General features: G+C 40.6%; 1 protein-coding gene across 2 annotated transcripts in view; it reads right to left on the bottom strand.

The window, feature by feature from the left end:
* Positions 1 to 224: 224 nt before the first annotated feature.
* The window catches only part of LOC144773177 (interleukin-1 receptor type 1-like), a 134,666-nt gene continuing 116,527 nt past the window's right edge, over positions 225 to 18,363 (bottom strand). For both annotated transcript variants that reach the window (XM_078658049.1, XM_078658050.1), the window contains exons 10-12: positions 5,874 to 6,017; positions 2,734 to 2,901; positions 225 to 1,770 (exon numbers count right to left, since the gene is read on the bottom strand). In XM_078658049.1, coding sequence (XP_078514175.1) covers positions 1,406 to 1,770; positions 2,734 to 2,901; positions 5,874 to 6,017 — 677 coding nt within the window. In that variant the 3' untranslated portion in view covers positions 225 to 1,405. The remainder of the gene's footprint in view (positions 1,771 to 2,733; positions 2,902 to 5,873; positions 6,018 to 18,363) is intronic.

Here is an 18,363-nt window from a genome sequence, read left to right as displayed (position 1 = left end):
CAAACAGGTGTTATATGGTAAAAAGTGATTCATCTAATAAGCGACACTAAAAATGTCTCTTGAGTTTAAAAGTAATCAAATAAAGTTTTGCTTGAGTGAGTTAGAAACCAAGGAAGTTGACAGGCTCAATGAGCAGTACTGCAATTTAAGTTAGCAGTTTGGTTTGAAAGCACAAATTAGGAGTGAAGCTGATGGAAACTCGTGAAGAAAATGAAGACGGACGATTTATTGTCCAAAAATGTAAATTCAGTTTCTTTAATCTTCTGTAGTGGACATTTGTTGAATATAAAAATGTGCAAAATATGCTTTTGTATACACAACTATTTACATGGAATTCCCAGACGTGGCTGTTTTAGCATTTATCACAGACGTGTATACTAGGTGTTCATGATTAAACATCACTGCTGTATTACTCCCACTTGCAAACAGTACATTGATGTATGTCCATACCTCAGTGTTTAATCCCACTCCACTTGTAGCAATCTCCCACATTGCCCCAGATCAGGAAGGACCTCAAGACCAGGTTCTTCGGATGACCACAGCTCTTAAGAGAGCCGCCCCCCACGCCATGAGACCCTCACGGGTGAGTAGTTGCACTTCACCAACCCTGATTGATTTAAAAGTTTGCACCATCTTCAATCGCCATTACATTGATTTAAAATCTGTTAATCTTGGACCTAAAATCAAGTGAACTCTTTAGAGAATAATAGTGGAAGGACACAAACGAATTTATTAGGCATTTTGGGTGTCTAATGGAATAGCCTTTTGATGGATGCTTTTTTTTATCTTCTGTGGGGATCCAGCGACTATCTGAGATTTCAGAAATGACACACCCGGACTGGACAAAATGCAAATATATATATCACAGTACTTGAAGCAAAGTCATCTTTTGGCCCCTGTTTGCACAGCACAAAATGGTTTGCAAAGCTTGCCTGTGGTAACTTTAACTGTGTTTGGGCTGATGCTATGAGTCCAAACTACATGTAACACTTCTGAATTAAAACACATATTTGCACGTCAAAGTGCAAATGTTATAGAATTTCCACAATTAGACAGCAGGACATGCATACAAACATGTAATTCTAATGTAGTGCCAGGACTCCCAAGGGAGACAGTGGGCTCCATAAATTCACTATTAATATGCTGACACTACTTGGTGAGGGCAGTTTTTTTGAATCATGTTATAAAGTGTAACCACGGGGTAAAAAAACACACATTTGCTCTAATTACAAAAGTGTACAAACAGTTGCATGCCGAACAAAATCTGATCCATCCCGGTGTCGCAATTTGCCCACATCCATCTTCACAAACACTTTAAGATCTGCTGTGAAATTAAAATGTAAAAATAGAACACAATGCTCCATCTTGGTGTCCTAGAAACGACTGTTAAATTTTGTCGGCCTCCTTAGACAGCGGGAATAAAAGATGATTCTCCTGAAGAAGAGCCAGGTGCTGGTGGCATCCGGTATCTGACCCTCTTCCAAAACCTTGTGTTTGGGGAAAGGTTCTCCTTGCCTGTGAAATCTCCTTTCCATGAGATTGTCCCCCTATTTCCTTTGATGTACTTCACAGATTCTGGCACATTGGAGTAGTCTATTTTCTCCAATTCTATTAAAATGATTTGAGTCTTGTTGCTCAGTAGCGAGTCGTGAAGAGCGATGCACTGTTCAAATTCATTATACAGGAAGTCTTTGTGTGACGTCTCTCTGGTTAGAATCAGTATCAACCTTCTGCTCTTTTTAACTGCTTCGTCGATGACATCTGCCACAGCTGTAAACGGTAAGGCCAAAAAAAGAAAGGTTGTAAAACAGGCAAAATAAAAATTACAAATAAACTCGTCATTTCTGGTCTTAATTGTGATATAATTCGTGACATTTTCACAATAAATTTAAATTAATCTTCTTGGTAAAAGCACATCATTCTAAAAATAAAAAATAAAAGACATTAAGCACTTTAGTTTCCTCTCAGTAGAATATCTAATATGTTCAAACATTAGGAATCTAGAACGAGTGATGTTAAAAACGTGTCTACCTGGAGTATTCACTACGACCATTTACATGCATACAACAATATATTATGGATGCGAATCCATAGCCAGATGCTTGATGTCTATATTCCACCTCTGGAATATGGCTCAGTTTACAAAAGCAAGCACAATTTAGAAGCACAGAAATTAGTCTGTGCTGGTCCACTAGTCTGTTATTTTTGTATTCCTAAAGTTAGAAAGGACTATGCATGCAAATCTACAACTCTCTGATTTTCCTGCACCTTCTCCACATAACCCCCATTCCCTATGGCCACATGAGAAACAGGGGAAATTATTTTCTTTTCTGCAAACAGATAGGGAGAGGGTGGTGGTGATGGGGAACTTAAACAGTCTGAGAATACTCAAAAAATACTCCCTCTGTGGGGTGAACATGATTTGACGAATGGGGACTAATTAGCTGACCAAATAGTCCCTTATAAACCAGTTTGCAATGACAAGCCTAACCGCTGAATAAATGTATGTTTACTATATCAAGGATTTGTTCAACACTGTGCCCTCGCATTAGGCAAAGGGAACCATACACTACAATACATTGACATCACCCACAAACGAACGCAACCAAAGTGAAAAGATACATTTGGAGCACACACAAAAAAGCAAGGACAAGGTAAAGTTTTACAAGAGGGAACGATTAGTGACAAGTGAACATGCAAATCATTGTTGTTACTATAAATTGTAAAGTGTACCTTCTCCCGGCAAGTCATCCCGCCCAAAAATAAATAATTTATATCCGCACTGTTTCTCCAGAACCTCAGGCAGCGCTTTCTGTACGAATAGGTCTACGGTGTAAACTTGGTGATATTCACTCCCCTTAGGAAACATAACATAGGCATCGTACATCTTCCCATCTGAAGCTGAAAAAGAAAGAGTAATGTTGTTTATAAAAAAAAAAAAAAAAAAAAAAAAAAAGGGTTTATATACTATCTTTAAGCTATGTTTCAGTTATATGTCAATGTTCAGTCTCATTTATTGCTGGAAAGGCAAACGAGTTCAGCAAGTTTATGACCTACGTTTAACTTTAATGCACTTAATATTGTTATAAAACTTGTTGCTCTCCTCTCTTTCGAACTCCTTTTGTAATAATTTTTTTTAAATAAAGCACAAACATAACTTAGAAACAATGGGATGCTGAACAATTATATTAATATAGCATTGGCTATGGCTGCAGACCTAGTTTATAACTGAAAGTGCGTCTTCAGTCTCTAGTGAGTTTAAGCACTCAATAACTCATCATACATTCACCCACTCACTGATGCGCAATAAGACACAAACACACATTCAATAATTATATGCAAGCTAAATGAAATGAATAAAGTAGAACCGAAGGAAAAACATTTCTGCCTAAACATAGAAGGTATTGACTTCCAATAAATAAGTGACAATTGAAATATAGCAATGGGTTGCAAAATTGAAATGGTATAGTGCATAGAGTATCACTGTACTAAATTTCCAGCATGACAGCCGCGTTTCAGCCACCTTGAAACATTAAGAGAATGATGCACTAAGCAGAATACTATTCTAAAATGTCAGCTCAGAAACCATCTCATTGGACAGCAATCTTGAAGTGGTACTGTGTAAAGTTTACCACTGTTGTACAGGTCAAAGATGGCTAATGTGTTGCATTTAAATATGGCAGCCATCTGGGAAGGGTAACACAATGATACACCATGGAATAAGTCCAAAACAAACTAAATGAAAAAAGGAGATGAATAAAAGGAGACTATAAAAGAGTAAACTGGAAAGTCAAAGTACCCACTCCCGGTCCTAACACTGAAGCATACACATGCTTAAGCAGCTGTGCATGTACTCCGGCAAAATGCCATCAATAACCGGGCTGTAGGGTAAAATGGCTGAAGAGGACTGACCCACTGCTCCATGCAGTCTACTCCTTCAGGGTTTGTCAGAAGGGAAATAATCAACGCCAAAGCTCTTGCCTACTCCAACAATTTGTGAGATTCTATGTAATAAAGAACCTGTCTACAGGCGTTAACACAATGTAAGAACAATCCACCCTTAAAGGCCAACTGGCTCTCAATAAATGAGTTGGGCCTATTGAATTTGTCACAACATTTCATTATAAATGGATCAGACCTACGGCACCTGATAAACCTTTCCCAATGAACCACTAAGGTCTACAACCTGTATCTTCGAGTTGTCACCATGCCCAAATCAAGCATAATGTGTTAAGCCCAACCTTCCATACAAGGCACAAATCAGGCATAAATTCATGAAATTACACATATGTACTAATTTACAGTTGGCAAAACAATATACATCCCCTTTTAAGAGGGCAGAATGAGGGTTATTATGGTGCAAATCTTTTAACACCTTTAGGGTTAGTCAGTTGGTGACCAATACCAAACCCATCCATGCCTAATATGGTAATTATGAGGTTACAAGTAAAAAAAATACCAGTCTACAGGCTTTAACATAGTACAATAACAATCTACCCCTAAATGCCTGATGCCTTTAACAGCTTCCCATAATAAATAAGTCTGTCCCACTGCTTTGATCATTGGCTTCTCACACAAACCAACTCAGGCCCACCGTAATGAACATAAGCTTTCCTAAAAGTTAAAACAAGGACTCTTTATGGAATCATATCACATCTGCCTGATAAAAAACTGGTATAGTGGAAGATTAACATGTGGATGGACCATAAACTGGCCCCCGAACTCTGTTTTTTAAAGTAAATTTTCTGAGGATATGGGTGACGAGTGGGGGGCGGTGCCAGCACTGGTACACTGCCTACTCCATCTGATGTTAACAGATGGAAAACGTATGTTTTCAAAACAGCACTAGCTTTTAAGGGACACAGGCTTTTCAAAACCTTTTTTAAAAATCTTTTTAAGTTTTCAGTTTGTGAATGCAAACACAAGGATGTTGCTCTGCGTCCCTTGCAGGCCACCATTCCTGTGATTATAACCAATCAACAGAGGCGGTCACACACCTGTGTAATTAATATTCATCAGACAGGTTGTTCTGCAACCCCACATGACTGATGATTTCGCAAAGTAATATATAGTACATGGGCCATTTTGCAAAATAAAACACTGGTCGAAAAAGTAGATGCCAGATTTGCGACCACTTTCTGCGAAGAGTATGTTCTTACATCCTGCCCCTTGGTTGGTGTATTTTTTTTTTTAGCCAGGTATGTTTTTCGAATTTTACCCACATCCCATCTGCAGTAGAGAATACGTCCACGTCAATAGTTGATAACAAAGTCTGCACAATTTTGTTTGCATTTACTTGATGGCATAAATAACAAATTTGCTTTTGGTAAGGTTTAGCTTCAGAAACCGGGTTGATTGCCATGAGGCCACCAAAATGACCATCAGGAAAAAACGGAATATGAGGACCATAGGCACAGACCAGCAGCAATTGCACCTCTCGGGGGCTCTGTGGATGGACTGAAAATCATGGGTGATGAAATTGACCAGATTATTAAACTTTTAGTTATCAAAAAATACATTCCAGTCTGAAAAACATTCTTATATTATGCAATGGTAGTATATATATTCGTTTAATCTGTGTTGGGTCCAATCGCAGGGGTACTTTACTAGCATTTGAATGCTCTCCACACCGATGTAAAAAATTTTTTTTTAAATGTATGATTCCTTAACACAGGTAACTATGTATTTAGAGGCAGAGCTCACTCAAAGCAAGTCATACTTCATCCTTCATGATGCTAAATTAAAAAAATTATTTAAAAAAAAAGTTAAAGACACTGAAAAGAAGAATCAAAAAACAAACTTTTGAGACAATAGTAGGCTGCAAATTAACTAAACCCAAATATAATGTTTACTGAATGATCCTTCAAACATACCTTTTTTATTTATGATAGGATGAAGGGAATGTCGGTAACACAGTACAATGTCGATTTTGAACAATTTGTATGTTGCTACAGCGATAACAATGACAAAGGCAAATGCAACAAAGCTTGCGATCAAAGGCGCCTGCAAGTCTGGAGCTGTGGGTAAAGGACAAAGCAACATTGTCATTAGAACAACTACAGTTTTCTTTTAAACAATACATCTCAAATCATGATTTCTAACTTGCAAGACTGTTTTTGTAATGAGAAGGTAAATATATGAAGATTACTTCCAAAATGCAATAAGACAGATACTGCAAGTTTTTAGCAACAAAAGTACTAAACGTCCAACCGTTATTTTTTGCATATTATCATTTTTTGAGTGCATGTATGTACTAACCAAGGATACATCAACAGAGAGGTGACACTGTGGAGCTACCTATGGTCCCAACATGAGAGAAGCACCAAACTGCACTTAAAAGGACCAAATGTAGCTACATGGCCAAAGTGTGATGTTACGATACACCAGTTTACCATATGATGATGATCTTGTGGTCTTAGCTGAAGCTCTTATGTCAAGATCCATTGAAAGGCCATCAACCACAGTTGTTACCAACTTAAGACACACCCGTATGGGCAAGATCTATCAATGATACAACGCTATATCCATGAGGACGACACACAAGTGACAAAAAATTCCTATTTACAGGATGGCTTACAGGCAAGACACAGGAAGAATGTACTACTTTTATTAAACCTGTCAATCCCACTATCAAATTCACCAGAAGCAATATTCCAGCACAATCACATCTCTCTTTTCTTGTTGTACTTCATAGCATTCACCTACATCTCAGGAAAGTCAGATTAATGTACAGGTAGGCCCTTAGAATTGACCTTGTGCTAACACCCATGTCCGCTTCTTTGGGTACTGTACGTGGCTTTTGGCCAGCCTCCATCTCCAGTCCCCATGTGGAAATAACTCCAATGTGCACAGCTTAAGTCTCCATAGTGGAGCATTAGGGCAGGGCTTGCATCCACAAAGCACAAATCAATGTGGGTTTTCTTTTTTTTCTTGCATTGTGTTAAGTGTGAGAACACACAATGGCACCCTGGATCAACAGTTTCAGCTGGATTCTTGCATTCTAAGATTCCAACAGAATTGAAGACCTAAAACATACCAAAAACCGAGGATTTAAAGGACTCTAGTTCATCTATTAGAGCCGTGAATCATCTGGTGAAAATGTTTTTGAGGGACAATAACTGCCCTCAAAGACACCCACCTCATCCTCTCAGGGGTCAGAGTAAGAGCCCTAGGCCCCTTTCTCTTTCCGTGCATTTTATTTTACAGATACTCTCAGGCTCCTTGCATCACATAAGTACAGCAACAAACATTTTCAGTTTAGATGAGCCAATCAGAATGTGAATACCAGCAGATCCCACACCGAACAAAAGGAAAGCATGTTTTATCATCCAATCAGATTCTTTATTATTCAAATATATTATCCTAAGATCCATTGGAGGTTCCAAACCAGATAATAAACCCCTAAGGAATCTGTAAGTTGAACCTTTGACATCTACCCGACTGTTTTTTAACCCAAATATCTCAAAAACTACCAAATGTATTTACACTGAACCACAAACAGTTTGCATTTTGAGAAATATTTCAAATTTCATGTAAGGTTTGTTTTAATTCTATTCAGTAGTTTTGACTGTAGAAGAGAGCAAGCATTTTTGTTGCCTATACCTTTGTTTCGGCCCCTTTCATACTTTAATGTACCAAAAGTTAGTTTAATGCATAATTGTGTGCTACATTTTATGCTGATTCATGTTATTGTCAAGACAAGCCGTATCAAAACCAATAGGCCTGGTGTTGGTGTGCTGGTGCAACAGTTGTTTATTTGTTTTTACATTTGTTTATTGCAAGCATATGCTCCAAACATAAAAAGAAGAAAACTGACCTATATGCTTACAATGAAAAATATCAAATAAAAAAACTGATGTGGCTGTTTTACAAGTGTTAAAAAAAGCTTTAATTTTTGCAATGCATTTTACCAGCAATATATGATGGGGACAATAAGAAAATATGCATTTAAGCACTTAAATTACAGGCATGTGGAATGTAAGACTGTCACCATAGCTGCCCAGGTTTCAAATTGCTATGTGTGACATTTTCATAATTTTAATGTAATTATGAGTGACATTTTAACGACAATGATTGACACATTCTTGCGAGCAAAATAAAGCCACAATCCAAGGTGATCAAGTCTGGACTAAGTGTAACTTTTATCCATATAGGAAATCTGGTAGCCTGTAAGCGGTATGTACATGGGACCTCTCAGCTATTTGGGTGTGAACAACATAATATAAGGGCGGACATCAGCGTCAGTGAAAGACAGTCATGTTGTCTGGGGGGTGGGGGCCAGGAGCTTGAGAACCATGTTAAAGATATGCTCTTGATTGACTTTCCTGTGGTGCCCACCACAACAAAATCAAAATCATTCAGGATCCTGCACCCTGCCTGGTTCGATAGGGGGCAGGCATCTAGAAAGAACCTCAGCAACACATGCAGAGCACTAAGCAACTAGAAACAGAGGTACAAGGTGTATAGAGTAGTACTATAAGGACTATGTCTAGGGTTAAAACAAACATAGGGTTAGTGATACTGTACATATTACAGTCTGGTCAAGGCTTAGTGTAAAGATTTATAGTTCACGTGTGGTTAAGGTTTGAATATGGATGGGTTTTCAGTGAGGATGATTAAAAATATTTGCTACAGAAGAGTCAGTTGTACAGTTGTAGCTGGTCCACCGCAGTGGGTAAAGTAGTGATAATTAAAACATCTGTTTGGAGCCTCATTGTGACGGATTCTCAGAAAATTGCCTTTTGAGTAACGGTCTTCTGGAATGACAAGGATCCCTTGCACAGTGCTGCTTCATCAGAAGACACACGGCTGAAAATGCCACCTACCACATGTTTTTCCTCCGCACTTAACTTTCCATTTGGAGTGTGTCGTGGGTAATTGAAATGATAAAATGTACAGGTAGCCAGGTAATTTTTTCAAGATGTAGGTTTATTAGAAGATTGATACAAGTTCCATAGAAAGTCCCACCAGGAGCTAGATGTTAGATGCTCAGCCCACTCTTCTCAACTGTCATTCCACAGGCACACACACATTCTGAACTCTCTGACATCACGCACTCTAACATTCCACATAGACTCCACATTCACTCTGGCTTGAGCAACCAGCAAGAAGTAGAAACTATGTACAACATATCCCCTTTTCTTCACAGGGAATAAACAGGAAATAAACATAATGATTTACAACTAAGCAAGTATAACATGAAATATAAACTTGCAAAGAAGTTGACAGATCAACAGGAAAGAGAGAAAGAAATAGGTGAAAAGAATAAAGAAAAGAAAGAAGCAAAGTAAAAGGATAAACCATAAAACATGGCACATATCCCTTTCTTTTGGAGGAATCAAACAATGTGAATTTGAAAAAATTGTAAAGTGCAATAACATATAGTATAAATCTCACTGCAGTATACATATAATGGGAATGCACAACTTATAATTAAGTAACCTCAATACTTAAACTTATCAATAATAACGTCAAGGTGTATTCATACCTGCCCTTTCTTAATAATAACGCTGATGCGTTTTGAAACCAGTGCTTCCTTAATAATAACGCAAATGCGTCTTAATACCTGTGCTTTCATCTAAGAAGCTAACACGTTTTAAAACTTGTACTTTAATTTATGAAGCTAACACGTCTTAATACCTGAACTTTAGTATATGAAGCTAACACGTCTTAATACCTGTAATTCCTAAACATTGAAGCTAACGTGTTTTGATATCTATACGTGTTTTGATACCTGTATTTACTAAAAAATTAAAGTTTGTGCTAAAATACTTGCACTATATTCTTGAGTCATATAATATTTAGAGAATTGCATTGAGTCTTACTACTTGCGCTTTAAAGTTAAATAGTACACACTTAAAGTTATATAAACTAGAGTGCACTATTAATAAATTAATTTAAAAACATGGCTAAAAGAATAAAACTTACACTGCAGGATGTATGGTGAAAGTAAGCCAGTTATCACACAAATATGTAGGTAAGTAACAGTTAAAGAGTGTGCGCACCACTCTCACTGAATAAATTAATGAGAGCAAGAAGACCAGCTTCTTTCTCACACTATCCTACGAATAAAGATGGTATTTGTGCTTAAGAATATTAAATACAGTACCTGACAACTTTATGAGAAGGCTAAAAGAAGCAGTGAATAATATAACATTCAGCTAGAAGGAAAATTGTGTTATATTATATGAAACCATGCTATTTGCTAAAAAGTTTTTGATGAGATTAGATTATTCATGCTCAAAATTAATGTAAAATAATTAATACAGTTTAAATAATGTAATTTACAACACCGGTGAGCGAACTCTCTCACCCGAGTTCTTAAAGCAAAATATAGGCTTCTCCACAAATACTTCAAGTAGCTCCCGCAAAGTGTAATGTGAAGAGAACTCGAGATTTACTGGAGTGGCAGTCTGTCTTTAGAGTAGCGCAGAATATACCTTTCTTTGTCTCAAAATACCTTAAAAACAAAGTTTTCACAAATACCATATAGCAGAAACAGCTCCGATCCGACATGTCGATAAATGACTTGCCGTGGTGTTGTCATGGTGATGTTGCCTATGATGGCCTCCAACGTCGTATTTGCGTCCTTTCCACGGAAAGTTGAGCTTATAGGAGCGACGTGAACAACGTGATGCAAGTGTTGTTTTCATTAGGCGAACGAGCACAAACTGTCAGTGACGTAGCACACTACCAGCTCGAGGACAGTGGAGAAACAGTTGGACAGCTCGCTCGAGCCCACATTGAAGGTAACGACTTCAAGTTGGTTTAACGATAGAAATAATAGTTAATAAAAGAAACACTCACGACACATTCCCAGAGTCCACTGATAAACCAATTTCAGCTTGCTTCAATGAATTCTGATTTACCGGCAAGAAAAAGTATTTGTTCATTTTTTTTTTTTACTTTTCAAATACTTGAGTTCTGCGACTTCCACTCAGGACTGGAATGCTGTCCAAATCGTTATCTAGATGTCGCAATTACGCTGTCAGACACCATAAATCATTTTTAAGACCGTAGATAACAATATTTCCATTAGCTTGACGGCGGAAAATGGAGTACACTGGCAAGCCCACTAGGTGGCACTCGATGCTCACACTGCTGAATAATGCAAACCTTAACTTTTTAAATATCGAAGGACGGTTGAAATACAGCAGGTTAAACGATGTACTTAACCTAACAAATGAAAATAGTAAACCTTTCCACAACATTCCAGTCATTGTGTACAAGACCTCCATGTAGGTGTAAGAGTGCTTGTCATTAGAAAATGATCAATAGATGCACTAGCTCACCAGGGTAACAAAACTGTACAGCGGGTCGTCTCCTCGACGTTCACAGTGTGGCTGGCACTCAAAAGATACAGCACATGTCGATCATGATAGGCCTCCACAGACAGCAGGTTAAGGGGCATAATCAGCCCGTAAATCAACTTAAATGCTCACCATGGGTGTCGGTTATCTTTAGCACGCAACTCGCTGTTGTCAATTCCCAAAACTTGTTAGATGCAGCACAGAGCTCAAAATGTAAAAAACTCAGACCTTGTAAAACTGAGAAAATACTGCAAAAACACTCAGGCTTGAGTGAAGAAGAATCTGGCAGACTTGTTTAAGGCTGGCCGGTGTGAAAAGGCCACTGGTGGGGCTGGAGCTGCCAGTTTCTTTAGAACGTACTTGAATATTCATGTAGATGCTTGAAGCTTGTAATACGTACGTTGCAGTTTCTTTAGTGGATTATATAGTTGCAGTTTCAATGTTCCTTGTAGAAGAAAATTCAAAATCTGTAGGTTCAAGAGTCCAATCGTCGCCAAAATGTCGTGGGTAATTGAAATGATAAAATGTACAGGTAGCCAGGTAATTTATCCAAGATGTAGGTTTATTAGAAGATTGATACAAGTTCCATAGAAAGTCCCACCAGGAGCTAGATGTTAGATGCTCAGCCCACTCTTCTCAACTGTCATTCCACAGGCACACAGGCACACACACATTCTGAACTCTCTGACATCACGCACTCTAACATTCCACATAGACTCCACATTCACTCTGGCTTGAGCAACCAGCAAGAAGTAGAAACCATGTACAACATAGTGCTTGGACTCTACTGTCTGAGGTGCTAGCTCTAGATAAAGACACTACGTGGACTAAAGTAAACCCAGAAATAAGGACGAAAACACACACAAGCACTGCATTTAGACCTACACGAACAGCATCCACTCGTGTAGATATGGGGTGGAGAAAAACATTGCATGATAGTTCATAATAGAATATCTTAGGTCCCTGCTATGACGTAATAAGCCACCGGGGTTCCAGCGCAAGACAGTTATTGTCTAGTAATTGGTGTGCCATTTGCTGCCCCGATTTTGCCACAGGCCTCAGAGGACTTACTTACACAACAGCCTAAACACTCCTTGCCCTTCTCCTCCCCTCCACCACTCTAACAGTCAGGAGACGCTGGCTGTCACTGACTCGCTCTGCTGTACCGTCCCCAGTGCCCACTCACCTCTCGGCTGGCCTCTGTACCCAGTGCGGCTGGTAAACGCGGTCGCAGGTGCGGCACCCCTTCTAGTAGTTTGCCACCATCATGCTGAATGAGTAGCCGGGTAGTGAGATGGGGTAATTTAATTTCAATCTTTGCGGCCAGCAGTGCGAGGGCCTGAAGCAGCCAGGTGCAGGAGCGGCCCAACCCCTTGGGCCCAGTCCTGCTCGCGTCAGCTCTGCCTGGTTCGGTCCGATGCCGTCCGCTCGCCCCCACAAGTGAAGGGTACTGAATTTTAACACCAGGAGCTCTCGCCAGACTCTCCCCTCCCATGTCACTTGTGTTGCAGAAGCGTCACGTGGAATCCGACGTAGGAGGAGACACTTATATTGTTGATGATTCAATTTGCGGCGCCACCAGCAAAACGGCCTGCACGGAGGGGCACCTTCCTCAAAACTCCCCGCTCCACCAGCAGGATGTGACGTCCACCACGGTGCTGCAAAGTACATTGTTGTAGTGAGAGAGAACTCGCAGAGCTGTGACCTGCCAGACCCTTAACCTGCCGGGAACAGTGCGCGTCGCGCTACTGTTGCTTACACAGTTATGACATTATAGTGCATTATAGCAGCGCTCTGCATTGACGGCTGAGCAGCGCTATAATGCGGGACTAATGCATTTCAGTGTGGTGATGCGGATTACCACACTGAAATGCGTTAGAATCAAGCCTGATATGTGACACTTGGCAGGACTGTGTCACATAAATACTTTAGAACAGCAAACTTAACTAGCATTAGGAAAGCCAACAGGTCTGGCGTCGACTTGGTCTTTTATATGGAAATATTTAATGCATGGTACATTTTAAAAAAAGAATGAGAATTAATGTGTGTTTTTAGGTTTCACATGTAATGGTGTTTGCTAGAGTATTGGGTTTTGTGTGCAATGGTGACTGCATTACTTTGGCGGATATAGTGTAGTCAATATATGCTCTATACATTTTTAAGGAGTTTCTGGTCACCATTATTTCACTATTAGCATGAGACATTGTTAAACACGTTATGGATATTCATACTGGGCCAAACGGTATTTCTCAGATCTTGCCACAATTGTCTCCCTAAATGTTTTCTTCAATGCAGACCTTAAATCGATCAATGTAAGCCCGAGTCGCTCGGTATTATCAGTGTCCTTCCGGACTGACTCCGCATGTTGATCTTCTACAACACAAATTGCTACAATATTCTCTTTTATTTCCACCTTTCGAACTTTATTCTGTTTCCAAATATATTGTTGTGTACAGCCCCTAGTAATTGCTTTGAATGTATCCCAAACCACTATGGGTGATGCTGTCCCGAAATTCTCTTTAAAAAATGTATTAGCTTGTTCCGAAGGCCAAACCATTCTCACATTTTCTATAGGCCTCTAGGACAACACTTAGCCCTTCAAAAAGCAACCCTATGCACAGCAATTAGACTGATCACTCACTAAAGAAAGTTTAATTAATCTTCCCCAAATTCTATCACATTTAAATAACTCCCACTAAGGCAAGACAGATACATAAACTGAAATGCACTACCCAACATACACTCGGGGGCCAGAAAGATACTTGGCGGCCCAGAAAGATACTCTGCCCCCCCAGGTACTCTCAGGGACCCCAAGGGATCTTTTCTCAAAAAAGTACATATATGTTTGTGTACATATATACTGTAAAAAAAATACATGGATATATACACACACATACATACATATATGCATGTATGCACACATGATATACCCGTTCGCTTATTGTTTGGATCTGGGTACAGATATCTGCAGCGGTCTGTTCTCAATTGTTAAAGAGCTCCATACAGTACAGGATCTGGTATTACGTGGACGGATACACTGCTATTCAGTTGCCACTATGTCGGCAGTAAGAGAGGTTGGAAATGTCTAGCTAAACAGCATCGAATGCATGGCGTTTTACTGCCACCATGCGTCTATTGGTGAGATTGCAGGCATGCAAGCCACATGCGTAGCATGTTTGACCTTTGTTACGGCAGGTGCCTGCATTATATTTGGCGATTACTCATGAAACCTAAAAGGTATAAACATTCATGGGATGTTACTCATTTTTTACTTCTTACGTTATATGCAAAGAACACTTTTGCAACCTTTAGCATATAATTTGGTTCTGTGTAAAACGTTGCATCTTCTGCAAAGCACTTTCACAATCTGTACAAAGGTAAACGTTTACAGAATTTTTCTACCCATAAATATTTGTATGCATAATGTCACTGCGGAGGAAAAGAACACTAAACGTTTTCTGCAAAGCTGACCTTATGCAAAACAATTTTGTTAGTGTTAATTAAGGATATAACAAATTGTTGCAAAAAACTATTTGCACTTCGAAGTTGCAGGGCAAAACATTTTGAAGTTGTTTATCCCAAATGCAGCAAATAATAAAACTTTGCAAATTCGCACAGGCTACGTATATCAAGGTGGAACAACATTCATAAAAAAGAACAGACAGGGATTTTTCCATCTGTAAGAAATATATTGCACAGTAAACGGACCAGTGGCATGACTTAAAAACACGGAAAACGCTCAGTTTGCAGAGTGCCACCTTTTGTTTTCACCCTCCACACAAGAGATGGGTGCCCTTAAATGTGACTACATTAGGAAAACAAGGGACCACCCGTGTGAGGATGGACTTCTGGATTTTTTTTTAAACAAGTTCAGCTAGCACACCAGATGCCCAAGCAGTAGCATAGCTAGGTTGCATTGGGCCTTAGTGCAAGCAAAGTAACTGGGCTCCCTCACAAGGGTGACAATTCAGTCTGTCAGATGCTTTCAACACTCCTCAACCTCCTTTGACAGAGTCTGCATCTGTCGTATCAAAACTCTCCCTCTCTCTCCCTGCACTGCATTTCTGCAAGTCAAAACATAACCCTAAAAGCATTACCAAAGCCATTGGGTTTGGCCCTTGTAAAGTGCATGCACACTAAACATAACATGCGGGGACCTCACACTGCTGTCCTCCTACAAGCACACTCCTTCACACAGCACTCAAACAGGTATAGGACTCCCTCTGCACTCTGAGGCACAACTTTCAACCTGTAGACCAATTACCTTGCACTCACAAAATACAATGTTAATCGTACAGGGACACAGGAACATCCCTCACAATGCAGTCATAGAACAGAGTTACTATCCTGCACTCGATCATGCACAATTCTCACGCACAGGCACACTGCTCAAGAGGAAGGAGCAGAGTTTTGACAAATGGTGGCATAGGATACACAGGTTGAGTATCTGGTGCAGTTGTCCATTAGTGAAATTCAATGCTCTTAAAGTAGGCTACACTAAAGCCTGAATGCCCACTGAGGTTATCAAATCTCTCAACCTATACTTGTATCAGCACTGTAGACTATAGGCCTGATTAAGAGTCTGGCGCTCCCCGGACCGCCAGACTCGGGGGGCCGCAGCAGTGGTGGTCTCCCAACCGCCCTATTTCCATTTGGGCAGTCAAACCGTCACTGCCCTGCCGCATTGAACCGCTCTGAAAACGGAGTTCCTTCTGATCTCCCCTCCCGCGAAAATCTCCACCACCCAAACCTGGCTTAAACACCTATCTGCACTCAATGTCCAACCTACCATCGTGGACTCAGCGAAATCCTTAGGCATTACACTTGACACCAATCTCAACATGCAGCAGCATATCAGCAAAGCAACTAAGGGAGGTAATTTCCAAATTAATACCCTGAGGAAACTTAAACCCTTCTTCCCAGCCAAAGACTTCCAAACTGCTGTACAAGCCCTAGTAATTCCTCGCTTAGACTACGGTAGCGTCGCCCTTTGCGGACTCCCTCTTTCTACAACTGCACCCATGAGAGCCTCTTTGAACGCAGCAAGACTCATCACTGGATCAAAAAAACACTCGCATATTTCCCCCGGCTTAAAATCCCTGAACTGGCTGCCTTTTGAAGCCAGAATACATCTGAAAATTGCCTGCATGACGCACAGAGCTGTACACCACAACTCACCCGGCTACCTCACTCAGAAACTGACAATATATGGTGGCTCAAGAACCACTAGAAGCACAAAGAATCTTCTCCTGAAACCTCGTAGATTACGGAAGGAAAAAACATATAAACGCTCTTTCTCAGGAATGGCACCCAGGATCTGGAACTCACTCCCTCACGAAACCAGACTTATCTCCTCCTCTGCATTCTTTAAAAAAGTAAAAGCTATCCTCATGACTAAATTCACCTGAACTTTTACTCTTGATCTATTTGAAGATATACACCTATCTGCACTATTGTTTGTTTGTTCGATTGTCGATTTGTATCATTGGTTTTAGTCAATTATTATGCTACCCCATGTACCCACCCTATTTTGCCTTTCATTTTTTACCTACAAGTATTCTATGCTCAAAAGTCTGTTAATCTCTCCCATGTTTCTTGTTTCCTACCTCCTGTATTTGTAAAGCGCTCTGATATCTGCAAAGATCTTGTTCGCGCTATATAAAACTTTCAAAATAAATAAATAAATAAATCCCTGCCAGTGTTGCAGTAGTCAGGAGGCCCTAATATGCTTAGCTGACCGTGACAGACCCACCAAGCATATTAAGAGTTTCCTCTCCACCAGCAGTGCCATGGAAGTTCCTACTCCATGAACACCATGGCAGAGAGCGAAACAAAGGGGGCCCAACAAGCCCTCCTGTGGCTCCTCCACATGTTATGTTATGTTACATATATTTGTATAGCGCTCAGCTGCCCCAGCTAAGGGGCGTCCCGGCGCTTTTCAAACAGTAGGAAGGGAGCTGTCGCAAGCACAGTGCGGCAGCCCTAACATAACAGTAACAGAAGTTCCGGTCTAAAGGAAAAGATGGGTCTTAATGGCTTTCCTGAACGTCAGGAGATCATTTAAGCCACGCAGCCGAGATGGTAAGGCGTTCCATAGTTTCGCCGCTAGATAGCGGAATGAGCGGCCACCCATCATGGAGCGTTTTATCCTAGGGACCGCTACCAGGTGCTGGCCTTACGAGCGCAAGGATCGTTCGAGGACATATGGAGTCAGGAGAGGGCAGAGCATAGGTGGAGTCGCGAGCTTCAAGATTTTAAATGAAAGGCAGAGAGCTTTGAATTGAATCCGTTTAGCCACCGGCAACCAATGGAGTTTCGTCAGGGTATCCACAACCGGATGGCAGCGGGGGAGGCCTATCAAGGTTCTGGCTGCCGCATTTTGCACTCGCTGCAATCTTCCAACCTCAGCCTGGTTTACCCCTAGCAGCAAGGCGCTTGCATAGTCCAAGCAAGAGAGGATGGCCGATTGCACCATGAGCTGACGAGTGGAAGGGTCGAAAAATTTTGAGATAGGTTTGAAATTCCGTAGGATCCCAAAACAAGTGGCTGCGACTTTCTTAGTATGGCTAGTAAAACTAAGGGAGGAATCTACCCAGACTCCTAGGTTTTTTACTTCAGCTTTTGGGTCGGGACGGTTACCTAGAATCTCAGGCCACCATGGGGGTGCATGCAGGGGAGCACATGTGCCCCAGTGTGTATGCGCCCCAGTTACTGCACTGCATTGACTTCTCAGTCAATGCCATGCAGGAACTGTTTTTAGTGCTCCAATTGCGGTGTCCATTTTCTGAGGCACCGCCGTGGGAACAACATAAACCAGCCCGCCAGACAGAAGGAAACTACTAATCTGGCGGGCGGTCTGACCATGGCTTTGGCTGCGCAGCAGACCTGGCGCAGCACCACTAAATCTGCAATCGAGCCCGATGTGTGTCTGATCTTTGTGGAGTTTTGCAGTGAATAGTCTGGGCATAAAAAGAAAACTCACTAGCATTCTAAAAAACAAGGTGGTCCTTTGTATGCAAACATATGCTAAAATAAATAAAGTAAGAAATCAAGA

The sequence above is a fragment of the Lissotriton helveticus genome, chromosome 8 (assembly GCF_964261635.1).
Source record: "Lissotriton helveticus chromosome 8, aLisHel1.1, whole genome shotgun sequence".
NCBI lineage: Eukaryota > Metazoa > Chordata > Amphibia > Caudata > Salamandridae > Lissotriton > Lissotriton helveticus.
Note: the sequence above shows the minus strand (reverse complement) of the source record. Positions and strands in the feature narration are given on the sequence as shown.